The sequence below is a fragment of the Podarcis erhardii genome (genome assembly GCF_964252035.2).
Source record: "Podarcis erhardii genome assembly, chromosome: 16".
In the NCBI taxonomy this organism is placed as follows: Eukaryota; Metazoa; Chordata; class Lepidosauria; order Squamata; family Lacertidae; genus Podarcis; species Podarcis erhardii.
The window spans coordinates 35,965,483-35,991,302 of record NC_138514.1 but is presented as its reverse complement, the minus strand read 5'-3'; the positions used below and the strand labels follow the sequence as shown (position 1 = coordinate 35,991,302).

Here is a 25,820-nt window from a genome sequence, read left to right as displayed (position 1 = left end):
GCCCCGTTCGCAACCTGAAGAGAACGCAACCCACGTCTGCGCATCTGCGCATGTCGCAATTCACCGCTTCTGCGCATGACGTCATTTTGCGTGTCTGCGCATGCGCAAGCGGCGAAACCCGGAAGTAACCCTTTCCGGTACTTCCGGGTCGCCGCAGGATGCAACCTGAAAAGACATAACCTGAAGCTAACATAAGAAGAGGTATGACTGTGGGGGGGGGGGGAACACACACAATCACAACCAAGGTTCAATTATGCATCTTGACTGCATAACTAAAGGAGAGCTGGTGCTCTTGCACAACGAGCCAGTTTCCTGCCATGCTGTTTGCACTACCTTTGACCTTGCTGTTGCCTTGACCTTGCTGTCTCACCTCCTGGTAAGCGGAAGCAACATGGCCGGCCAGAGGTCAGGGATGCAGCCCTGTCCCAGTGCCTGCTGCTCCTTGGGCTCTAAGCAGCCAACATGAGCAACAGTCGGGAACAATGGGGGCCGCAGGAAATTTAATGGGTGCCAATAGTCATTAGAGGTGGCAAACATCAGCTGCAAGCAGAGACATGCACAACCTTGTGGCCCTTCATCCGGAGAGGGGAGCAGGGAAGTGGACTCCTGTCCGCTAGGCAGCAGCTAAAGCACAGGAACATAAGGAGAGCCTTGCGGGGTCAGACCAACAGCAGTGTCGAAGCAATAATTCTTCAACATCAGCTTCGTTGGGCTGGTCATGTTGTGTGGATGCCCGATGATTGTCTTCCAAAGCAACTATGCTATTCTGAATTTAAAAATGGAAAGCGTAAAGAGCCCACGCAAAGCATTTTGAGTTGTGAGACAGAAAATCTGTACGAGACTGACTGCTGGAACAGGCCCAGCGTTGGGTTCTCGCAAGGGCCAAAGAGAGAGAGAGTGCAATTGAAGGGGAGCGAGGAAGGACGTGAGATCCCCTGTGAGTGCAAGGGGAGGAGAAAAAAAGGCACGCTGGAGGGGTGCCAGGGTGTGAAAGAAGGTTTTCTTCAGGCCCTCAACAAACTACAGCTCCCAGGATTCTTTGGGGGAAGCCGCGACAGTTTAACGGGGCATCAAAGTGCTTTAACGGTAAAGGTTGTGCGGATGCCTGATTATCGTCTTCCAAAGCAACTACGCTATTCCGAACTTAAAAATGGAAAGCGTAATGCTGGTGGTCAAAAAAAAAAAAAAGAGGTTCAAAGACTGTCTCAAGGCAAATCTAAAAAAATGTAGTATAAACACTGACAACTGGGAAACACTGGCCTGAGAGCGCTCCAATTGGAGAACAGCCTTTACCAAAGGTGTCATGGGCTTTGAAGACACTCGAACTCAGGACACAAGGGAGAAACGTGCTAAGAGGAAGGCACACTTGGCAAATCCACACCGTGATCAGCTCCGGTCCAGAAACCAATGTCCCCACTGTGGAAGGACGTGTGGATCCAGAATTGGCCTCCACAGTCACTTATGGACTCATTGCTAAAACCGTGTTTATGGAAGACAATCTTACTCGGCTACGAGGGATCGCCGAAGAAGTCCAGCATCCTGATCTCACAGCCACCACCCAGATGCTTGTGGGAAACCCGCAAGCAGGATCTGAGCACGAGAGGGCTCTCCCCTCCTGGAGTTTCCAGCAGCTGGTATTCAGAAACCTTGCTTACACTGACTGCAGAGGCAGAGCAGAGCCATCCTGGTGAATTTGCCTAAGTCTGTTTCTGAGCCTTCTAAGTTGGTGGCCATCACTGCCTCTTGTGGCAGAGAGTTCCACAGATGGATAGGATGGGAAACGTGTGCTGGCGCCCCCCCGGGTGTTGTTCACCTCCAACTCCTGCATGTCTGACAGGCAGGGATGAAAGGAGTTGTGGTTTGACTCCGCCAGGCAGGCGCCTAAACTGCCTTCCCCCTGCCTGCTCCCCCCCTCCGCCGCCGCCCCTTGGTGAAGAGCTATGGCTTCTCGTGACACGACTCACTTGGATTCTTCCTTCTCGTCCTTTTCCACTTCATCTCTTTTCTCTTCCTCTTTTTTCTCAGTTTTCTCGGCCTTCTCCTCCTCTATTTTTTCCTCGACTTTTTCTTCTTGGGAAGGACGTGGGATTTGCTGAAATGGAAGGAATCGGAATTACACAACGGGGATACAGCCAGCAGCAGCGTCGGGATTGGGTCTGGGAGATTGAAAGCGCCCGAGCTAAATTCTCAGGGACGGGAATCCTCCTGGCGCCCCCCACCCCACAAACCAGAGATGCAACTGCATGTTCACTTACACCAGGCATTTGAGAAAGAAAGAGGAGAATGAATGAGAATTGGGACCAACCCGTGTAATATTCCCAACATGAGGAAACTTCACAAATACTGCCACAACAAGAGGGTAGAATTACTCGTACAAATCTTAAGATTCCCACGTGACATTCACAGCCTGGATGAAAAAGAAGCAACCATAATCCAAATTTACAAAGGGTTATTTTGCCTAGTCACCTATAGGCTATTGTTACTTTGGGGCAGAGCTTTCCAAACTTTTCCTGTTGGTGACACACTTTTAAGACATGCATTAATTCACGACACAGTAATTCAGTTTTACTAGCAAACCGGAGGTTAAACTAACCCTTTTCCAACCCCGAGAGAAGCGTGGGGAGCGTTCACACGACACACCTGCACACTGCAGCCAACACACTCACCTGTCACGACACACAGTTAGGAAAGCTCTGCTCTAGGGGATCTGGAAAGTGGCTAGTTACATGCAGAGACAGGGTTTGAGCTAAATGAAATTTTGGCTTCTGGGTTTCATAAATGAAGTATTAACAGTAAGGTGAGGAAAGATACATGTTCCTGCCCCTCTGCCTGCCTTCTAGCAAAACAGCCTCATACTATAGGCCTAATCTGGCTTCAAAAAGATGTTGTTTGCCTGCAATGGTTTTGGGGGCAGAGTCTCCAGGGCGGGCTAGGAATGTGCCGCTGCCAGTCAGTGCAGACAATATTGGGCCAGATGGACCAATCTGGCATAAGGCAGCTTCTGATCCTCTTCATCCAACTGCTCCATTTAGAGGGCTTGGGATCTGCGGGAAAAATGCTCAGCCCTCGTGGCGAAACTAAGCGGAAACCCCAGGATGGGTTGGTGGGAGGGAAGCCATGACACAGCGAAAGGCGTCTAAGGTTTATATTAAGGCGGCCATGTAGCTCTCTGAATGGTGCCCAAAGCAGTGTGATGCAGAGGTCAGTGTCGGACTAGGGCTCAGGAGACCAGGGTTCCAATCTTGGCCATAAAGCATGTGACCAATCACTGCCTCTCAGCCTAACCTACCTCACAGGGTTGTCGTGGGGATTAATGGAGGAGGAAGGGAACCATGTACGCCACCTTGAGCTCCTTGGAGGAAAAGGTGGGATATAAATGCAATAAACAAATGCAACAGATAAATTCCAGGTGGGCCGCTACAGAGAATGCCTCTGGACCCACAGGTTTGGCATTGCTGCAGAGAAGATGCCCGACTTAAATGTCTTCCGTCACCCTATATCTGGCATAGGCAAACTCAGCCCTCCAGCTGGGACTACAACTCCCATCATCCCTGACCACTTGTCCTGTTAGCTAGGGATGATGGGAGTTGTAGTCCCAAAAACATCTGGAGGGCCAAGTTTGCCTATGCCTGCCCTATATGATACCACTTTAGGCAGATCTTTGATTTTTCTTTTTCAGAGGTGGATCTTTGATTTCTCTCTCCCTGACTCCGAAATATTCATACACACTTCCCATACACATAGCACAACCTTTTAAAATTCCCCCATCAGTTTCCTGTATGGCGCGGCCAGCTGTTATTAAAAAAAGCCAAACATGACCCTAAGCCCAGCACCTGACCGCAGAACGCAGATCCTGCCCAGTCTCTCCCCACAAACCCGGTGCTGTCAAACTCCCATCAACTCCAGCCAATACGGTCAATGGTCAGAATGATGCAAGTTGCATTCCAAAGTATCTGGAGGGCAAGAGGTCGAGAAGAAGGCTGCTCTAGCCATTTCCTTCTCTGTGGCCTCTCTCTCTCTGCCCCCACTCTAGGAATCAACTCTACCACTTTGGCCCAGGGGCAAGGAAACGGTGGTCTCCTGCATGTTGCCGAACTACAACTCCCATCATCCCTGACTGTTGGTAAACGTTGCCTTGGGGTTCATGGGAGTTGGGAGTCTGGCCACATTTGCAGGAGGGCCACAGCCTCCCCGACCCCTGGATGAGAGGCGCGGGCTCCAACCAGGGAGACCCACCTCCCTGGCTTGGCGCCTGAGTCCATCTCAAGGCTGCTCATCCCCTCTTGACCTATCCTACCTCGCTGGGTTGCTGTGAGGGGCGAAGCACGAGGGGAGAAACGAGGCAACCTCAGTTTACACACTACGCTGGCTTCTTTTGAGGATAGGATATAAGAAGTGACGGCCTTAAATCGATCGCTGGGCAAAGCCAGCATTTATATAACTTTTCCTGGGGGGGGGGGTGGGACAGGGTGGAGGGAGGGAGAAGTATTCTTCATTGTGACTGCAAGTTTTGTAAGGAGGATTGGGCGAAATATTGCAATGAAGACTATGAAGAGAGTTATTAGTTAAACGACCAAAGTAATAGAGAAATTAACAAATGTAGATAAAAGTGATAAAGATTGAAAAATCTTCAGATGTGGCCAATGGAAGTCAAAAACATTGTATAAGATAAGAAAATACGTTAAATGACTGTTGGAAATGATATGTTAAAAAAAATTCTTATATATATATATAGAGAGAGAGAGAGAAGTACTCTTCATTGCAGCTTAGGTCTTTCCCTTCATACACACTCAGAGAGAACAGCCTCAGTCGCTGGAAGTCAGCTGTTCCGATTCTAACACACTCAAGGAATATTTAGAGAGAGCAGCGGGTCGAGTGTGCGCATGGCGAAACTAGATTGTGTTTCTAGTGCGCAAGACGACCCCGGAAAACGTCCTGGCCTGCGTGGTCTATTCAGAAGAGTCCGAAGGGTTTGCCAACATAAATAGTCACGCAGTGCCCCCAGATGTGCCAGGGAACACACATACTCAAGCAAAGAGGAGGAGGAGGGGGGTTGTTTACTAAATTTAAGAGAGAAGCAAACTCTAGCAGAAAGCATCTCGCTTTGCAGGCCCGGGACAGGGCAGCTGGAGGAATGAGACACAGCGTTCCTGCCTCCTGCCGAAGGGAGGTTTGGTGCCGCTGCCAGGAGCTTCCAAATCAACAAAGCAGGTGGTTAAAACAGGCCCCCATCAGCCGCAATGAGGGGCGATTTTGGGACCGTTAAGGGCAGGTTGAGCTGGAAGGGAGATCAAACTCATGGGTTAAATTATATATAGGACTAGGGCCTGGGAAAGACCAGGTTTCAAATCTCCACTCAGTCACAAAGCTCACTGGGTGGTTCTGGGCCAGTCACACTGCCTCTCTCAGCCTAAGCTACCTCGCAGGGTCGTTGTGGGGATTAAATGGGGAGGGGGAGAACCATGAAACCACCTTGAGCTCCTTGGAGAAAAAGGTGGGAAAGAAAGGCAATACATAAATATTCTGGTAGACCTGCCGGGGAGAGGAGGGGTGTGTGTAAAGGAACATAGTACATCAGGCCCTCATTTGTGGGTGCTGGGGGAGTTGGGCAAAATTTGGAAAAGAAAAGGGGAGTTAAGAGCCAGACATAAGAAAAAGACTGCATATTAAATGATTGTTTCTAAAGGATCGCTTTTTTAAAAAAAAAAGTGTTTTAAATATATTTTTAAAATCGCACATGCAGGCTACTTAATAATTTCCAAAACAACAACAACAACAACAACAAAACCTTCCTTTAGCCTAAGCAACAGATATCTTTATTACAGTTAAGGCGGAGGCAGGGGGAGAAAAGCCCCAAAGTTATTTTTAGAGTGAAAATGAGATTACCTTTGAAACGCTTTAAAACTCAAAGTGACGCTCTTAAAAACACATGCACACAGTAGACCCCACAAGGCTTGCTTATGGCTACGACGCCAAAGCATTTACGGCATTAACTGGTTATCCCAAGTGTTTCTTTAACAAGGTTTAAATAAAAAAACCGGGGGGGGGTGTCCTTTGCCATGCTCCCACCTGGCACCAAATCACAGCAGCCCCAGATGTAAAGGGTCACGAGGGGGGGGAGCCCCTTCTCTCTCCCCCCCCCCTGCACAGCAAAACACACAAAAATTAGACAGAGCTAATTACCCGCTTCCTAATTTTAACACACACACACACACACACACACACACACACACACACCGTTTTAAAAATAAACCGGCTAACGAGATTTTAAAAGTCGGCTTATCCGGCGGATGGAAGAGAAGCAAAAGGCAAGTTCTGGGAACACAAACCTTCGGTCGGCTGAGGCTTCGCGGTTCGACGTACCTGCATGCTTGACTCTTGCTTAAAAAATAAAAAGGGTTTTGGTTTGTTTGTTTTAAATTATCCACAGCCCAGAGAAGGGAGATACCGGTCTGTGTTAGGCATGGGGGGTCAAAGGGGAAAAAAATCAGGCAAAGTTTCCAGCGGCTCAAATGACACAGGGGGAGGCAAACTTGTCGGCAGCGCCTCCCCCCTAAATTTGAAGAGGGGAAGACTGCCCAACTTTTAGATTCCAGGGGGAAAGGGGAAGAAGAAAGAAAGAGAGAGAGAGAGAATCTCACGGTGTCATCCTGGTCACTTTAAAAAAAAAAAAGGAAAAAGCAAAGAACCTAAGCAGGGAGGAGAGTTGGCTGGCCACACATGCCAGCTTCTAATCTCGACCGGGGTCACACGAGGTAATCCCTGCGCCGAGCGCAGCCTTGATTGGCCATCACAGGAGAACCAGGCGTTTCTGTCTAGTCAGATCGCCCGGCTGAACCAGCTGCTGCAAGGAAGGACACGCGTGCGGAGGGGGGGAGGGAGGGGAGGGGGGCTGGTCCACGAGGGACGGCGGCTCGTGCTGGGAACTGTGTCAACTAGGGACAGCAAGGAAGGGTCTCTCCCCCGCCACCCCAGGCCGGTCGAGCGGCAGATCAAGCGCTCCAAAAAAGGATGCAAAAGAAAAACGGAGAGGAGAATCTTAGGTTGCGTTTCCTCCTCTGCACATCTGGAGGCCGGGCCCAGGATTTTAAACTGATTTCTGCCTCTGCACGTCTGAATGTCGCAAGCACAGAGTCAGGGTTTCAGTCCCTGTTCCTATGTTTTTAATATTCTTTCACAGTGCTTTTTTTCTAAACAAAACGTTTAGGGGTACTCTCATTTTGGCTCGAGAAAATCACAAATTTTATAGTTCAAATCGGGGGAAATAAACACAGCAAATGGACAAAAGTACAAAGATTCACAAAATTTTTAGGGGTATGTGTACTCCTGCGTCTCCCCATATAAAAAGCACTGCTCTTTCCTGTTAACTGCCTTGAGATGGTGGTTTAGAAGGCAATCAGTAAACCAATGAGGATAGTTACTTGGATGCAGAAACAGCTACCTGTCATCGATTTTGGTCTTTGCATATTGTCAATCTGCCTTATCTATATATTACTGCATGGATATTGTTTGCCCACCCTTCAGCCTCCTTGAGTGGGTTACAAAACTTTAAACACAATATTGTTTAGAACAACTTAAAATTGCAGAGAGCAGGTTGGTCCTAAAAATAGAAACCTCAAGTGCCAAAGGCCAGGATAAAGACTGTGTCTTCAGCATTCACTGGAAACTGTATAATGAAGGCTAAGGATGCACCTCTTTGCGGAGAGGGACTTCCACAACTTAGGGGCTGCCACAGAGAAGGCCCTCCCCCAGGAATGTTGCTGGGACACAAACAAATTGAGTTTTGGATGTGGTGGAACAAGCAAAATCTTAGCTGTAGAGAAAGAGGAGGCCTTTCAGGTATGTGTGATGCAGCAGCTGTTATAATTAAGTTTTAACCACCCGAAATCTGCTAGCCAATATTAATTTTTTAATGCTTGCCTATTAAATAAATAAAACAATCTAGAGGTCATTTTGAGATCCTGAGGGAAGTGCACAGTGACTTTCCCTTTTTTAAGAAAGGGGACGAATAATGACTCATTGTTAGGAGAGAAAAAGCTGGTGTTTTCATTTCCACTGCCTGCTGTGGAAACATACCGGAGAAAGTAGCATCTTTGATATGGAACAGGTGGGACCTTTGCTTTTGCAGATTAAAACAAGACTGTCAATGAGAATAAAAAAAACTGGACTCGAGGGAAAGCAAAGCAAGACATTTGGCAACAGCTTGCTTGCAGGAGTTGCAGGAAGGAGGAGTATAAGGAGCCAACTAAGAGGCTCCAATCTGGATTTGTGTAGGGCAGGGATGACCAACTTCCAAGAGACTGCGATTTACTCACACAATTAAAAACTCCCAGTGATCTACCCCTTTTTTGGGGGGTGGGGGGTTTCAGGTCAAAGTTGTTGAGCTTTTTTCTGCGGAGGAAAATCACACTTTTGGAGGGGAATCAGGGGAAAGGAGTAAAAGAGAAATATACCTTGCCAAGAAATCGCTAATGAAACAGTGAGAGTTCCTTCTTCCGTTCTAGCGATCTAGAGGGCGGGGAACGGATGGAGGACCCAGCGATCGACTGCGATCTACCTAAACCTCCCGGGGATCGTCCGCTAGATAGCGACCGACCTGTTGGACATTCCTGGTGTAGGGTTTACCCCTAAGCCTTTTCTTCTCCCAAAAACATCCCACATCAGTTAACAAACATGGATACATATGCTATAATGTTACTGTTTTAGTTAAATAAATTGTTTCAATTGTTATTAAGGAAATGATTCTTTTTCTCCTTCCAATAAAGTACAGCAGAAAAGTTGTCCAAATGTAAACAGTTAACTTATTAAACCTCACAATAATTTCATAATTATCAGTCAATGTATTTCTAATAGTATAACCAAATCAGTAATTTTTTATATAACTGTAAAAACTGCTCTGAAAATTTATTACTCCAAAAATGAAACCTTCATCTGGTTGTAAATATTAAGATTATACCAGCAATAATATAAAATGATTTAAATCAAGTCTTACTGACTAGTGATTTAAATCATGATTTAAATCGATTTGATTTAAATCAAATCCACCCTGTGTTGGAGAGTCGAGATCAGGCTTCTATCGACACAACCATTTTCTCACAATTCTCTGCAGCTGGGGACAATGCAAGCCAGCAAGAAACCCAAAACCTTGTGGCTGAACACACTCCATTTTCAAATCACTGCTAAAACACCCCTAAAAACATCAACGGGCGATTGACAGCTATTCAGAGATTTCCCGGAGCCCCCAAACAACAATTTTTCTACACATTGCTGTCTTGGATCCACAACCATGGCCCACGCCCTCTCCTGACCCCAAACAGTTTCAACCAGAGGGAGTGAAGCTGATGAGCGATCACTGCTCTTCCACATGCGCCTCCGGCCGTAGATCAGTGGCAGAGCACACACTTTGCCTGAAGAAGTTCCCAGGTTCGATCCCCCCCCCAAGTCTCCAGGTGGGGCTAGGAGAGACCCCCCCTGCCCTGGAGAGAGCCGCTGCCAGTCGGTGCAGACAACACTGAGCTAGGTGGGCCAATGTCTGACTCAGAATAAGGCAGCTTCCTATGTTCCTTTTAAAATCAGACCTTAATTCAGAACCAAGGGGGCTGGAAACTTGGCTTTTCCGGAGGAAGAGAGGGGAACCTACCCTGTTGTATATCGGGGGGGTTGTGTGGAGAGAGTCTCCTCCTTTAAATTCCTGGGAGTTTACCTTAGCGAGGACCTCACTTGGAAAATCAACATAACTCAGGTGGTCAGAAAGGCCCAAGAGAGACTCAGGGTCTTGCGAAAGAATAATGTTGAACAACCACTGGTGAACTCCTTTTACCGGTCCACAATAGAAAGTGTCCTTTCATATTGTATCACAGTATGGTATGCTGGCCTGACAGCCACGGACAGAACGTCTCTACAGAGGGTGGTTAATACAGCACATGATATCATGGGCTGTCCCCTGAGCCTGCGAAATGACACCACAAGGGATCGTTGCCTTAGGAGAGCGAGAAAAATTCTCAGGAATGACTCACACCCCAGCCATCACTTCTTTCATCTTCTACCCTCATGCAGGAGATATCGAAGTATAATCAGCCATACCAACAGGTTAAAAAATAGCTTCTATCCATGGGCTGTTAGGCTGTTGAATGGAAAATAACAGCGAAATTGTCTTGCGAGGTGGTGTGTTGTTCGAGAAGAGATTGAGTGGGGGGGGGAGGCTCATTTAATTTCATTGTATACAGGTTAACAATAAAGGTATTATTATTATTATTATTATTATTATTATTATTATTATTATTATTATTATTAGGAGCCACAGTCCACAGCTTCCATCCCCAGAATCTCCAAGTGGGGATGGGAGAAACCCACATGGGACCATAGAATTGTAGAGTTGGGAGGGACCACAAGAATCACTTAGTCCAACCCCTCTGCAATGCAGGAAATCCGCTCCACTTACCTGTGGGGAGGAGTTGCGGTGGACTGTGTGGCCACCCCCTCTCTCCTCCAGGGTGGGGGGACGAAGTCCCACATTGCCTGGGGGGGGGATCCCGGCCACGTCAGCGCCATCCGGCCAATCCGGTGGCTGGAGGGCGTGGCCGGGAACAATTTAAACAGTGGCGCGAGCCGGAGGACTTCCTCTTGGCTCGCTGCATTAAACTCCCGCCCTCCCTTCCTAATTTTCAGGTTTAATTTGCATTGGCCTTGCTATGGACCTCGGTTGGTCGCCACTTGGCAAATTGGCATGGGGCCATTTGGTTTTCACCTGCCTCGTAGCAAACGTCACAACTTGTAAGGTTTTGCGATTAGGCATTGTTTGACCTTATGATGGGGGAAGGGAGGTGTGGCCATCACCTGCCCCTCCAAGCTTAAGGGTATTCTGTTAAAGGAATCTGGAGGTGTGGATCTTGTCCAAAGCCCGGGGCGGGGCTAGGGCCATGACACAACCCTGACGGGAACATCTGGAGGAGCTTGAGTTGGTCTGCATCAACGGGGCTCCCCCTTCTGGTGATTTACCCTTACCAGACTTCCTGCGCAGCAGGCAGGAGTCAGATATAGTCGGGTCCATTCAATGCCTAAGCCAATACTGCTCACAGTCTGTAATCAATAAAGTTGTGGCCAAGATTTGCCCAATAATATTAACATAATATCTGTGTCCTGGTGTCTTATTCTTTATGAGGGGGTGGTTGCGGGGTCTTGACACGCAACTTTTTGCCCCAATGTGAGTATTGAATCCACAACCCTGATTAAGAGTCTCACGCTCTACGAACTGTCTGAAACCACAGAGAGCCTCTGCCGGTCACTGTGAACTAGACTTGTACACGGCCATTTCCTATGTCCCTGTTTAGTTTGTCCCTAAAAGAGCCGGAGGGAAACCAGATTGGGGAAAGGCTGGCCAGAAAATGTTCCTTGGAAAGTTAACGGGTCAGATCCATTGACTCCTTGTTCTCGCCGCCAATGTACAAGCAGAAACATCATCCCAAGAGGGGTGGGAGAGAATTACTGGGACTCTGTGCTCCAGCCTGCGTCACATCAGATAAGCAGAGGGGGGTTCCAGAAGATTCCCAGGTCCCAAATGGTTGGGGGAAAAGGAGGAACAGAAGGGAGAATTTACTGGGCCATGCCTGGTACTTACAAGAAGAAGTGTGTATGTTTGTAAGAATATAAGAGGGGTGAGTGAGTTTGTGCGCGTCAGAACTTAAGAGCCCTACAGCTGGATCAGGCCACTGGCCCGTCTAGTCCTGCATTCTGTTCTCACATTGGCCCATCAGATGCCTCCACGAAGACCCCAAGCAGGGCAAGAAGACCGGCAGCCCCGTTGTGCTGCTGTCATTTGGTAATTGGAGGTAAGACTGCTCTGGCACACAGAGGCTCAGTTTGGCTATCCCGTTGTTGATGAGGTTAGCCTCCAAAATGAGATAAGGAAAGTCCTGCTAGGTCGGGACCAAAGGCCCCTCTAGTCCAGTACCCTTTGACACAAACACACAAACACCAAGCAGACACCCCTGGGGAACCTGTGTGTGTTTGTGTGTGTGTGTGTGAAAGAGAGAGAGAGAGAGAGAGAGATCTTTTTTCTTGGTACAACAGTGAAGTCTCCCGTTTTAATCCAAGGAAAAACCCTTTGCCCAAGCCATCAGTACATTTGGGGTGGGGGAAACTTCTTTAAAAACAGCGCCCCACAAAACTTTGCATAGAAAATTACATAGATATATATATATTTGTAAGATAATAATAATTTTAAAATTGCCTTTTTCAGTCGTGAGAAAACGAGCGGGTCGCAACACTCAACGCAACGCACCTGGTTCCTTCCCCGCCGCTTGCCGTAGTTCCTTCGCACAAGGGCCTTGTAGTTCTCATTTTTCTTGGTCAAATAATAATACAAGACACAGTCTGGAACATTCTGAAATGGAAAGATTTGCTTAACTTACGGACCCTCAGTGGGATATGCCATGTAAATGCTCTCACCGTCAATTGTGCAGACCTGGGCTTAGAAGTGAGGGAATTACATTAGCCTGGGTCACACATAACGCTACACACCGCAAGTGCCTTTAGCCAAAGTGCGGCTTGTGTGAATATTTGTTGTAGAAAATTTTAATCAGGCATAGTTTGCAAGTGCAAACCACTTAAGAAGCCATCTTGAGAATTAAGTGCACATTCCATCACAAAAAAACCAAAAATGCATCTCACCTTTCTTTCTAAGTAGGAAGCAATTAGGCCAAAGTTCTTAGGATGCTGGACAAATCTGATGGGGAGGAAAACACACAGAGAAAACCTCATGTTCTGCCATCCAAAATTAAAACCACATTTACCAGGGCTACATTTTGCTAGACCCCTTTTGCAACTTGGTTAAAGGGAACTTCAAATATTAAAAAGGAGGGCTTCAAAATAGCCAAAGCACCCCCGCCCGTTTCAAGAAACCCTGCTTGGTCGCCCTGTCAACTTCTGGCATTTAACTGGAGGAAGGGCCGTAGCCCAGTGGGAGAGTCCTGGCTTCACATGCAGAAAGTCCCAGGTCCGAGTCCTGGCATCTCCAGGTGAAAGACTGCTGGTCTGCGCAGACAACACTAAGCTTGATGGGTTGGCTTCGCAGAAGGCAGCTGTGTAGGTTCCTATTAAATCAGCCCTCTAATTCAGAATCACAAGGGGGGCTGTGCCTACCCCCTTGGCATGCCAAAGATCTCTGGTCCAATCCCTAATCTCCAGGTAGGGCTGGGAAAAGCCTTCCTTGCCTGAACCCCTAAGCTGCTGCCGAACAGTGCAAACAATACTGAGCTGGATGGATTAATGGCCTGGATCATTATAAGGCAGCATTCTGCGTTCCTTTTGCAGGGCCTAAAAGTTTACACTCTCATCATCCATCAGGACTAGAAACCTGACCTCTGTTTTGGTTTTTTTAATGAAAGGCGAGCATTTCAGGGTTGAATACCAAGCCTGACGACTATACGTCACTTGCATGGCAACCATAGAAGACAAACAACTCTGACAGCTGAATCCAAAGTAATTGTGAGCATTTATTATCAATCTGTGTTTTGTCAATCATTAAGCTGAATAAGCGGCTACGTGAAATGAACCCACTGCTCCCGCAAATAGACCTTTCACAGGGTGAGCCAACAAAATAGAAGTCTTATAATTAACCAGTTTTTCCATTGTGTCCATATGATATTACCGTTCCCAGCTTCAGAATAACCCAGGCTACAAAAGCATTGGTTTGAAGCTGACTTAATAATATATACACTCAGGGACGTGGGTGGCACTGCGGTCTAAACCACTGAGCCTCTTGGGCTTGCCGATCACAAGTTCGGCAGTTCAAATCCCTGTGACGGGGTGAACTCCCGTTGCTCTGTCCCAGCTCCTGCCAACCTAGCTGTTCAAAAACATACCAGTGCAAGTAGATAAATAGGCACAGCTACGGCAGGAAGGTAAATGGCGTTTCCATGCACTCTGGCACTCATCATGGTGTTCCATGCGCCAGAAGCGGTTTAGTCATGCTGGACACATGACCCAGAAAGCTGTCTGCGGACAAACGCCAGCTCCCTCGGCCTAAAAGCGGAGATGAGCGCCGCACCCCATAGTCGAATTTGTCCAGGGGTCCTAATAATATACAATTCCCATCTGCCCCGTTCAACCCCACCAACCATGAAGAATGATGGGAGCTGTAGTCCAGCAACACCTGGAGGTGAACAGGTTGCCCATCCCTGATTTAAAAGGAGGCAGAGTTATGCTGGAGGTATCTAGGGGCAGTGAGAGCAAGTGATGGAGGGGAAGTAAAAGCAAGTGATGTTTCAGTTCATGGAAGGGGAACCTTTATCCCTCCAGGTGTTGCTGGGACTCCCAAGCCCCATTAGCCCCATCTAATGGTCAAGGATGATGGGATCTGTAGTCCATGGGAGGGCCACGGATTCCCCATTCCTGAATTAGACCATCACTTGCCTTTACTGGCCCTAGTTTGTCGCCATGCAACCAATTTTGCTACTGTGAAATGCACACCCTTAAAAAACCCCACACAGAATAAATAAAAGTACTTTTCTTTAAAGATCTCCTTCTCGTGGTCTGTCCAGACGTTCATGAACTGCCGGTCCTTGTAGATTTTCATGGGGTCCTCCATCAACCCGTTCATGTTTATGAACTTCACCCGCCTCTGTTCCGCGTCAAACATCATGGGAGGAATGACCGAGAGCTGGCGCATTTGTTTCTCGTTATTCTGCAAGACCGGAGAAGGAAAAACACACACAAAAATTTTATAGTGAAGTTTCTGTTTACAAGTAATGGACCCCCCAAGTCAGCCAAGACAGAGCCAAAATTGCTTTTTTAAAAGGGGGGGGAAGGGGGTGTCAGCTCTTGCAGTTACATCTTGGACTTCCTTAGTTACAAGTACAGAAGAAGAAGAAGAAGAAGAAGAAGAAGAAGAAACAGGGGAGATGGTGGTGCTTGTTCATGAAAAGCTACCCTTTGCTGCAGATGATTTAAGGGGTTTGCCAATGCTGTAAGAAAATCCACATTAGGACAGGGAAAACATGCTGTGCTGGACATGGCGTAAGATCAGGCTATGAAAAGCACAGGTTATGGGGTGTGTGCACCACGCTGGACTTCAGGATTCGAATCCATGTTCACACACGTAAGAATGTCCCAGCCATAAGGCTTGCTGCGTTGTTCTGGGCCAGACCCGTCTCGACCCACAAAACCCCCCTCTGACTAGCCTACCTCAGAAGAGCCCAGTTGGGTCAGGCCGAAGGCCCAGCTAAGGGCACATTCACACCCATACAGTTAAAACACTACGAGATCACTTTAATCATTCAAGGCTTCTCCCAAAGACTCCTGGGAAGTGTAGTTTGTTAAGGAGGCTGAAAGTTGTTAGTACAGTGGTACCTCGGATTACATACACTTCAGGTTACATATGTGTCAGGGAACTGACATCAGGGCGAGAAGCGGAGGCAGGGCTTCAGAGCAATGCCGGAGAGGGAACCAGCAGGGGGGAAGGAATTCAGCGTGACACCAATAGAGAGGAGAGGGAGATGGAGGAAGCGGTGTCAGGGCTCCAAGACCCTTCAACCGAAACTAGCGGAGAGAGCGCTGGCACGCCCCTGCCTTCCCCTTACTTGCGCAGACGCGTTCCGCGCAGGGAACATAGGAGGAGACTTGGGGTCAAACAGCTTTTATGCTGGAAGAGATTCAAGAAACGCCCACTGATGGATTCTGCAAGTGACTAACAGGTCACGGAGGGCAAGCTCTAACCCTAAACATGGTTGAGCAAATAATCTAACTAAACTGAAGGCAATTTACGCACAAGTAACCCCTCACAACCATTACAATATGCTTCAGGTTACAGACTCCAATAAACCCAGAAATAGGGCCTCAGGTTAAGAACTTTGTTTCAGGATGAGAACAGAAATTGTGCTCCAGTGGTGCGGCGGCAGCAGGAGGCCCCATTAGCTAAAGTGGTGCTTCAGGTTAAGAACAGTTTCAGGTTAAGAACGGACCTCCGGAACGAATTAAGTACTTAACCCAAGGTACCACTGTATACCTATTCCCATCCCGGAGCTACAATCCCCAGAGTTCCCTGTGAAGGCAATTATAGCTCTGGGAAGGGACTAGGGGGTCTCCTGACAAAGAGAAGAGGATGGAGCTTGTAAGAATATATCTGGCAAAGGACTCAGTACATGATGGCTGCACCCTCCCCTCTTCCAAATTCAAAGATGCTATGTGTGTCATGTTTTGGTTTTGTATCAGATTGTAAGTCTGGGCAGGCAGGGGACTGTCTTGTTTTCCTTGATCATATGTAAGCCGCTCTGGGAGCCTTTTCGGCTGAAGAGAAGGGTAAAGATGCTCTAACATAAATAAGAAGCCTGGTTCTCACCTCCTGTTCCGAGAGCCCGTCGATTATCTCTGAGATTTCGTGCTCGCTCCGGGCGATGGTCGCCGAAAGTCCGGTCCCTCTCTGCCCCACCCTGGGGGTGCAACAACAACAACAGAAAGGGAAACCAAAATGAAAAGAAAAAAGTAGCTTTTTTCTGAGAACAGGAAAACAATTGGCAATATCAGGGTGAGGTGTGGTCAGCCAGCCTCTTCAGAGCCGGACGGGACAGAATGCATGCTAGCTTTGGCAAAAGATGTGAGGAAAAGGTTGTTGTTTTTTAGCTCTCTCCTACATATAAATAGGGGACGCGGGTGGCGCTGTGGGTTAAACCACAGAGCCTAGGACTTGCCGATCAGAAGGTCGGCAGTTCGAATCCCCGCGACGGGCGAGTTCCCGTTGCTCGGTCCCTGCTCCTGCCATCCTAGCAGTTCGAAAGCACGTCAAAGTGCAAGTAGATAAATAGGTACCGCTCCGGCAGGAAGGTAAACGGCATTTCCGTGTGCTGCTCTGGTTCACCAGAAGCGGCTTAGTGATGCTGGCCACATGACCCGGAAGGTGTACGCTGGCTCCCTCGGCCAATAAAGCGAGATGAGCGCCGCAACCCCAGAGTCGGTCACGACTGGACCTAATGGTCAGGGGTCGCTTTACCTTTTACATATAAATAAGATGAGAACTGGGGATCACCTTAGCAGCAGCAAGAGGGTTGGCCCTATCATGAGGCAGAGTAATGCAGCCGCCTCAGGTGGGAGATAATGGAGGGACAAGGAACAGCGACAAGATTTTGGAGGGCAGAGATGAATGTGCTGTGTGGCCTGTTTTGAAACCCCTATGACAGCCTGCTGCTCTCAAGGGTGGTAAAGAAGGCTATCCTAACACAATGTTGATGCAACTGCAAAACGTTTTGATCCAAGGTTGATGGACTGTTGTAAGCTGATGGAACTGTTGGCAGGGGCCGAGACCGGGGAGGGGGGACGGTGAAAGAAAATTGGGAATTTAAAGTGTATATATTGAGAATTTTTTTTTTAATAATAAAAAAATTGTTTTTAATGAGAGATGGAGAAATCGTGGAATGGAATTTTTATGACCCTAGGGGAAATGTCTTAAGAGAATAGGTTTAAATAGATCAGTTTTAATGAGAAATAAGATTAAATAAAGTAAAAGTGGATGGCTAATTGGTGAAAGAGAGAATGGAAAATTACAGTATATTAAGATAAATTATTAGGATAAAAATAAAGATGAAGGATTTGCTGAAATATCTATTTGAACTAGAAAACAAAGAGGGGAGGTGTGAGGAGGTCAAGGAAATAAGTCATAGAAAGAAATTATATAAAGGTTTAACTTGTTTTTCCCCCCCTCTGTTTTGATTGTATGTATTTTCTAATTATTTTCTTTCCTTTTTATCTGTTTCTGTGTTTTGTTTTGTTTTGCTTTATTATTATTATTATTATTATTTTGCATTTTTTCTTGGAAATGTCTTGTTTTTTTATATTGTGTTGTTTTTTTTTTTGTAATGTTTTAAAACCTGAATACATATTATTCTAAAAACAAAACAAAAAAAAAACGTTTTGATCCAGCCCGGGGAAGGAGGCCTGGGCCCATTTCAGAGAGCCCCCAACTGAGGCGTGAAATTTGCACCACCCTAGGATGTGTGTGGGGTGGCCTCTTCCTTTTAAGGTGGCTTTTAAAAGGAGAGGAGGAGAGGAATCACAAAAGAGGCAGAAAGAATCCCCAACTGAATTCATTATTTCATTCATTGCCACCCACCTTTCCTCTGAGGAGCTGAAGGTGGCGGACGTGGTTCTTCTTTTCATTTTGTCCTCGACGAGCCTGTGAGGGAGGTTGGGCTGAGAGTGAGTGACTGGCCCAAGATCACCAACTGAGCTTCATGGCTGAGTAGGGGGATCTGAACCCTGGTCTCCCAGGTCCTAGTCCAGCAAGCTAACCACTGCCCCACTCTGCCTCTCCTGCACCACTCTGTGATATGGCCCTCTGATCAATGTCCCGCTCAGGAGGCACCACCCAGGTGCTGTTGGGGGAAATCAGAAGGCTGGACCAGATCGGCCTTTGCCAGCCTGGTGCCCTCCGGACCAGCTGGACCAGAACTCCCATTTACCTCTGAAACCGCTCCTGCTGCTCCCTCTGCTTCCGGATTTCGGGGAACTGCTTCTCATAATACTCGCGGGTCTTGCTCTCCTTTGCCTTCCGGCGGGGGTTGTTCTCTATGCGGTCCACTTTCTTCTCCCAGGCTTCCATCAGCTGATCGTAACGCTGACAGATTTTCTGCTCCTGGTTAATTCCACACACAGCCCCAAACCCCCCCCATTTCTGGATTAAAAAAAGCTCTCTCTCGCACAACGGCAGAATGCCACTGCGTGACACAAAACTGAAAAGATGGCAGCTTCAGAAGGCATACAGACCTGGTTCACAAATACTGCTGAACCATGGTTAGAGTAAACCATCATTAAAGCTGAAGCACCTTGAAGCCCATCACTTAAACCTGGGTTTGTCACATCACAGGATACTTAAAAGCATCAGCCAGAACAGGTGATCCTTGACAGCAGCTCGAATTTTTCGCCGCTGTTCACTCATGGCTCTGTATATTTGGTGATGGCTCCTTAACCATGTTTAAGGAGGAGGTCCGAGTTTGCACGTAATGCTAAGCTATGGTTAATACCAACTAAAGTTTATAAGCCAGACAGAAATCCTTGGCTAATGATTAATTTTAAAACAAGCTGACAAACCATAATTAAGGTACTTATCTGGGCTCTCACATAATGCTAAGTCACGATTTAATATAGTTTAATAATCCATGGTTTAGCATTATGTGTAAACCAGAAATGCACCAAGCCGCCTAATTTTGCCCTGTTTCAGCTTCACTGGTGCTCAATCAGAGCTCTGTTTCGTTTTTAACAAAGGACACACAAAATCAAATGGTTGGTAGTTTTGTAGGCACTTCTCATATAAAACACACCCTTTTTGATGCATCCTAGTGCAGCTAATTCCATTCATTTTTTTTTTCATCGAGTGAGCTAGTATGTCTTAATGTCACAGTTAGCTTATTCACACCCAAATTTAATAGCTTCCGTATTTAAGGGCATTTCTCTTACCTGTGGGGCTTCAGGTGCTGAGTTCTGAGCCCAGAAAGGAGAGCCATCTGTAAGGTTTGGGTATTTGCCCCCTATGCCCACGTATAGGCAGGTGAATGACGTGTGCTGCTTTGTGTATAAAGGACAACTCTCAGCACCAAAACAAATACCCTCGTAACTGACGGATGACAGCGAGTTTTGGGGTGCGTTTTAAGGGGAGGGAAAAGCCAGCTTGTGCTAACAACAAGCTAACTGGCCGCTCCCAAAAATTTATGTGCAGGGGGACAAAAAATAAACAAATAAATCGATCCATACCCTCTGTTTCCTGGCGTGATTCCTTCTCTTGAAAAAGAGGATCAGTTTTTTTCTCATGACTTGGTTCCTAACAAAAAAAGAGCATGAAAGGCATCAGAAGAGAGCTTGGCTGCTGGATCTGGCCAAAGGGGGCCCACCGAGTCCAGCATCCCGTCTTCGCAGTGGCCAACCAGAGGCACACCCTCCCATGGGAAGCCTGCAAGAGGGACATCCCAATTTGCGGTCCCTAGCAACTAGGATTCAGAAACATCCTGCCTCTAGCTGGATCAGGCCAGTAGCACATCTAGCCCAGCATCCTGATCTCAAAGTGGCCTGCCAGCAGGACCTGAACAAACTCTCCCGCTGCCCTTTCCAGAAACTGGAAATATTCAGAGGCAGAGCATAGCCATTGCAGCTGGTAATAATAATAAATAATAATAAATAAATAAATAAATTATTATTATTATTTTTTAGTGGTACCTTGGTTCTCAAACACCTTGGTACTCAAACAACTTGGAAGCCAAACAGTGCAAACCTGGAAGTAAGTGTTTTTCGGAAGCCAAACGTGCTCCATTTTGAGTGTTACGCTGAGGTCTGTCTGTTTTTGCTATTAATTTTGTGTTTTTGTTTTTGCGGATCTTTTTTGTTTTGTTTTTGTGGCTGTGTGGAGCTACTGATGGATTGATTGTGTGATTGCAGTACATTGTTTACTGCTTTCAGTTTATGGATCCATGGTCTCATTAGACAGTAAAATTCATGTTAAATGGCTGTTTTAGGGGTTGTTTTTAAAAGTCTGGAACGGATTAATCCATTTTTGCATGACTTTCTATGAGAAAGCTTGCCTTGGTTTTGGAATGCTTTGGTTTTGGAACGGAGTTCTGGAACAGATTAAGTTTGAGAACCAAGGTGCCACTGTATTAAAGGAAACAAGAAAGATTTCTTAAAAAGAGAGAGAAATGAGTAAAAAGGACTTCTCACTATCCATCTCTCAGTTGCATATACAAGAGTCCAACCGTCTTTCAAAGCCACCCAGGCAGGGGAACCATCATGTTGGTGGTGATGCGAGGCACTTACGTTTTGATGTTTTCATGGTACACCTTTGTGTCCGAAGGCTGGTTGTAGAGCGGCTGCGGAGCAGGGGGTGGAAAGAAAACAAGGTAAGAAGAACAAGGAATCTTGGAACTGTAGCGTCGGGTGGGGTCCAAAGGGTAGTCTGGCCCAACCCCTTGCAAAGCCAGAGCCACAGCACAGAACACATCAGGGCAAGATTTTTTTGCTTAATAGCAAACCTCACTAAGAGGGCACTTTAAGCACCACCACGCACGTGCGGCAGGCACAAAGCCAGCACAGCCAGGAACACCCGCCCGCCCTAGAAAGCTGGGCCAGGGCGTTCCAGTTCAAAGGAAGTTCACGACCCACCAAGACACTTAGTGCCCTCCCAGATCTGGAGAGCTCCCAACTCACCTGGGAGTCATTCTGGACTCACAGCTGTCCATGGAGGCGCAGGTCAATTCTGTGTCCAGGGCAGCTGTTTATCAGCTCTGGTACGTTGGCTGAGACCCTACCTGCCCGCAGACTGTCTCGCCAGAGTGGTACATGCCCTGGTTATCTCTCGCTTGGACTACTGCAATGCGCTGTATGTGGGGCTCCCTTTGAAGGTGACCCGGAAACTACAACTAATCCAAAATGTGGCAGCTAGATTGGTGACTGGGAGCGGCCGCCGAGACCATATAACCCTGGTCTTGAAAGACCTACACTGGCTCTCAGTGCATTTCCGAGCACAATTCAAAGTGTTGGTGCTGACTTTGAAAGTCCTAAACAGTCCAGTATACCTGAAGGAGTGTCTCAACCTCCATCGTTCTACCAGACACTGAGGTCCAGTGCCGAGGGCCTTCTGGCGGTTCCCTCGCTGCGAGAAGCCAAGTTACAGGGAACCAGGCAGAAGGCCTTCTTGGTAGTGGCACCCGCCCTGTGGAACACCCTCCCACCAGATGTCAAAGAGAAAAATAACTACCAAACTTTTAGAAGACATCTGAAGGCAGCTCTGTCTAGGGAAGCTTTTAATGTCTAATTGATTATTGTATTTTAGTGTTTTGTTGGAAGCCACCCAGAGTGGCTGGGGAAACCCAGCCAGATGGGCGGGGGTATAAATAATAAATTATGATGATGATGATTATGATGATGCTGAAGCGAGGCCCAAGAACCTGTGGGGAGAATCCCCACTCCACCCCTGCGCTGGAAGAGCTAAAAGCAAGTTTGAGAAAGAGACACACATGGAAAGGCCACAAAAATGACAGGGTTGCTCACCAGTTCGACTTTGGGGCCGAGGCCTTCGAAGATCTTGTGGGCTTCTTCGGCCTTTTTCTGCAAAACCCGGGGGCGGGGGGGGGGAGAGAAAGGCATCATTGGATGGCCCAGAAAATCAGCAAGGTGATATATATACACCCATGTATGTAGACAGAGATATGTACACACGTTTCAGTAAATGGATATAGATATACACCATAAAAGCAAAGTAAGATCCTAGTCCTCATGGTTCCGAATAAAGGGTTGAAGCAGGAACACAAGAAGCCACCTTGGTCTGAGTCAGGTCCCAGGTTCAGTTCCCACAATTGCCAGGCAAAACTGGGAAAAGGCCTGAGATCCTGGACAGCACCTGCCAATCAGTTTAGACAATGCCGATCAATGGGCTGATTCAGCAGAAGTATGCTGGGAGAGCTCAGCTGGTTTAGCTCCAAGGCTGCAGGTTCAATTCCCGTATGGACTCCATGATTCTAGGACAGGGGCCAGCAAGCTCTTTCAGCAGGGGGCCAGTCCACTGTCCCTCAGACCTTGTGGGGGGCCGGACTATATTTTGAGGGGGGGAATGAACTGTGCCCCACAAATAACCCAGAGATGCATTTTAAATAAAAGCACACTTTCTACTGATGTAAAAACACCAGGCAGGCCCCACAAATAACCCAGAGATGCATTTTAAATAAAAGAACACATTCTACTCATGTAAAAACACGCTGATTCCTGGACCATCCGCAGGCCGGATTTAGAAGGCGATTGGGCCGGATCCGGCCCCCGGCCCCTAGTTTGCCTACCCATGGTGTACACACACACCAGGGGTTTCTACGGATAGGCAGAGGTGTACACACAGAGAGAGAGGTTTCAATATAAATAGATGGGCTTACACACAGAAAGAGGTTTCTATGGATAGATGTGTATGCAAATGCACAGTTTCAACAGATAAGGTAGGTCTACACGGAGAGTTCTCTATGGGTAGATAGATGTGTGCACCCACCCACAGATTTTGATAGATATAGATTATGTTTATACGCAGATAAGTTTCTATGGATAGATAGACAGATATGTACACCCACACAGGTTTAAATAGATATAGATAGCTGTCTACAAACAAACACACACACACTCCCTCCTTCTATCTGTCCCTTATAGCAAGTCATAGCACCGGGACACTTAAGAGAAAATACACACACACAAACAAACATATAGATACAAACACACACACATATATTAAGGAAACATTTCACACAACATTCTGAGAGCAAAAATATTTTCTATGGAGGGTTGTCTATCCCAAACCCAGTTCCATTTCTGCCCTGGTGGGGGAAGTGTTTCCTATTTTTTTTATCCCCTGCTCAACCCTGGTTCTTCACAACCGAGATGCAAAGCTCCACCTCAATGCTCCAGTGCTAAAATATGTTGTTGTTGTCGTTGATGACGATGATGGAGGGGGAGACAGACAGCAAGGTCTACCATGCCTGAAGGGCCAGGATGCTGCTTGGATAGTTGCACTTGGACCCAGGGGTTTGCTTGGTATCCAAAGAGCTTTGGGATCCGAATTTTAAGGCCTTGCGTCCTGGCCAAAATATCCCTCCCCCAAGACCAGCTGAACTTTCCAGCTGAAACAGAAGTTATTCGAGCTGACCTCGCCTTCCTCTTTGACCGCATTCTTCTCCATGGAAATGGCTCTCGCTTACACAACGGGGAGAATAGAGATAGCGCGCTCTCTCTCTCTCTCTCTCTCACACACACACACACACACACACACACACACACACACAGGTTACAGCCAGGCCTGTGTACATTCAGTGTCGCCACCACCATGTTGCATCAGGCAGGAGTTTGGCAACAGACACAGAGCACAGTTCCCACGGCTGTGCTCAAAAGATCAATTAAAGCAGTCAGAGAGGTGGCTGGGTGGAATGTCCGGGGAAGGGGCTTCACGGCCCACCTGCCCCTCAGGTGACTAGCAAACGTGGAATGGATTACGCCAGTGGATCCCAAAGTGGGCAGCATAGCTCCCTAGGGGGCGGTGGGATTGCATGGGGGACACTAAAAGGCAATGGGGTGCTTGAGGTTTAAATGCCTCTCGGATTTTAAAAAGCTGGTGTCACTGGACTGAGTATACCAATTGTGATGAATTAATTAAACTAAATAGTTCTAATTGGATTTTGAATTAATGTGCAGTTAATTGTGACTGTTTTGAATTTTATTGTGCTATTATGTTCCTTAGTGGGGACGTGGGTGGCGCTGTGGGTTAAACCACAGAGCCTAGGACTTGCTGATCAGAAGGTTGGCAGTTTGAATCCCCACGACGGGGTGAGCTCCCATTGCTCGGTCCCAGCTCCTGCCAACCTAGCAGTTCGAAAGCATGTCATGTGCAAGTAGATAAATAGGTACCGCTCCGGCGGGAAGGTAAACGGCGTTTCCGTGCGCTGCTCTGGTTCACCAGAAGCGGCTTAGTCCTGCTGGCCACACGACCCGGAAGCTGTACGCCGGCTCCCTCAGCCAGTAAAGCGAGATGAGCGTTGCAACCCCAGAGTTGGCCACGACTGGACCTAATGGTCAGAGGGGCCCCTTTACCTTTTTATGTTCCTTAGTGGGTCATGCAAACCACTATTTAAATAATGCTTTTTATGAGGCAGGGCAGGGGACAATGGGGATCAGTTTATGGAACCAAGGGGGTTGTGCACCCAAAAAGTTAGGGAACCACAGGATTACGCTATATCCTGGGATGACAACACACACTTTCCTTGCTCGGAAAGATACCAGAAAAGAGCTGGGCACTGGAGGATCTGGTTGACCGGTGCTTAAAAAGCCTCTGGAATATACCAGGGGTGAGGAACCTGTGTCCCGCCCTGCAAATGTAGCCTTCCAGAGCCCTGACCAATGGCTGAGCCAGCAGGGGCTGATGGGAGCTGGAGTCCAGCAACAGCTGGAGGACTGCATCTTCCTAAAAGCAAAATTTATCTATTATTCTTATTATAGTGAACTGATGGAGGGGAAAGTCCCAACAAATACACCTTTTTACAGAAGTACCTTGGGTTACATGTAATTCGTTCCAGAGGTCCGTTCTTAACCTAAGGTGCACTTTCGCTAATGGGGCCTAACGCCGCCGCCACGCGATTTCCATTCTCATCCAGGGGCAAAGTTTGCAACCCAAGGTATAACTTCTGGGTTAGCGGAGTTTGTAACCTGAAGGGTTTGTAACCCAAGGTGTTTGTAACCCGAGGTACCACTGTATTCAGCTCTGAGCAAGCCCCAAACTTGTGGAACTCTGGCCACATGCTTTGTAAATGAAAGCTTAAAGCTTGCTTCAAAATGTTGTCCTGGAAGCTCTTGCAAAGCTGAACTTGGAATAAAGAAATGACTTCTGCTATATACAGCGGTACCTCGGGTTACAAACGCTTCAGGTTACAGACGCTTCAGGTTACAGACTCCGCTAACCCAGAAATAGTACCCTCGGGTTAAGAACTTTGCTTCAGGATGAGAACAGAAATCGCGCAGTAGCGGCGTGGCAATCATTAGCTAAAGTGGTGCTTCAGGTTAAGAACAGTTTCAGGTTAAGAACAGACCTCCACAACGAATTAAGTTCTTAACCCGAGGTACCACCGTACACAGGGTGCACTTAGTCTTGGGAACTCATGAAGACAACCTCGTTCCATAGAAGAGGAGGAGTTTGGATTTGATATCCCGCTTTGTCACTACCCGAAGGAGTCTCAAAGCGGCTAACAATCTCCTTTCCCTTCCTCCCCCACAACAAACACTCTGTGAGGTGAGTGGGGCTGAGAGACTTCAGAGAAGTGTGACTG

The 25,820-nt window shown here is 47.4% G+C and overlaps 1 protein-coding gene across 5 annotated transcripts in view; it reads right to left on the bottom strand.

Annotated features, from left to right (window-relative positions):
* Nucleotides 1–25,820, bottom strand: part of NCOR1 (nuclear receptor corepressor 1) — a 110,863-nt gene that overhangs the window by 55,893 nt on the left and 29,150 nt on the right. For 2 of the 5 annotated variants that reach the window (XM_081844029.1, XM_081844033.1), the window contains exons 7-16: nucleotides 22,024–22,080; nucleotides 20,791–20,843; nucleotides 19,738–19,804; nucleotides 18,450–18,622; nucleotides 18,102–18,163; nucleotides 16,337–16,440; nucleotides 14,505–14,683; nucleotides 12,670–12,724; nucleotides 12,230–12,382; nucleotides 1,965–2,092 (exon numbers count right to left, since the gene is read on the bottom strand). In XM_081844029.1, coding sequence (XP_081700155.1) covers nucleotides 1,965–2,092; nucleotides 12,230–12,382; nucleotides 12,670–12,724; nucleotides 14,505–14,683; nucleotides 16,337–16,440; nucleotides 18,102–18,163; nucleotides 18,450–18,622; nucleotides 19,738–19,804; nucleotides 20,791–20,843; nucleotides 22,024–22,080 — 1,031 coding nt within the window. Of the gene's footprint in view, nucleotides 1–1,964; nucleotides 2,093–12,229; nucleotides 12,383–12,669; nucleotides 12,725–14,504; nucleotides 14,684–16,336; nucleotides 16,441–18,100; nucleotides 18,164–18,449; nucleotides 18,623–19,737; nucleotides 19,805–20,790; nucleotides 20,844–22,023; nucleotides 22,081–25,820 lie in introns of all 5 variants that reach the window. The other 3 variants (XM_081844031.1, XM_081844032.1, XM_081844030.1) reach the window with 3 other exon arrangements.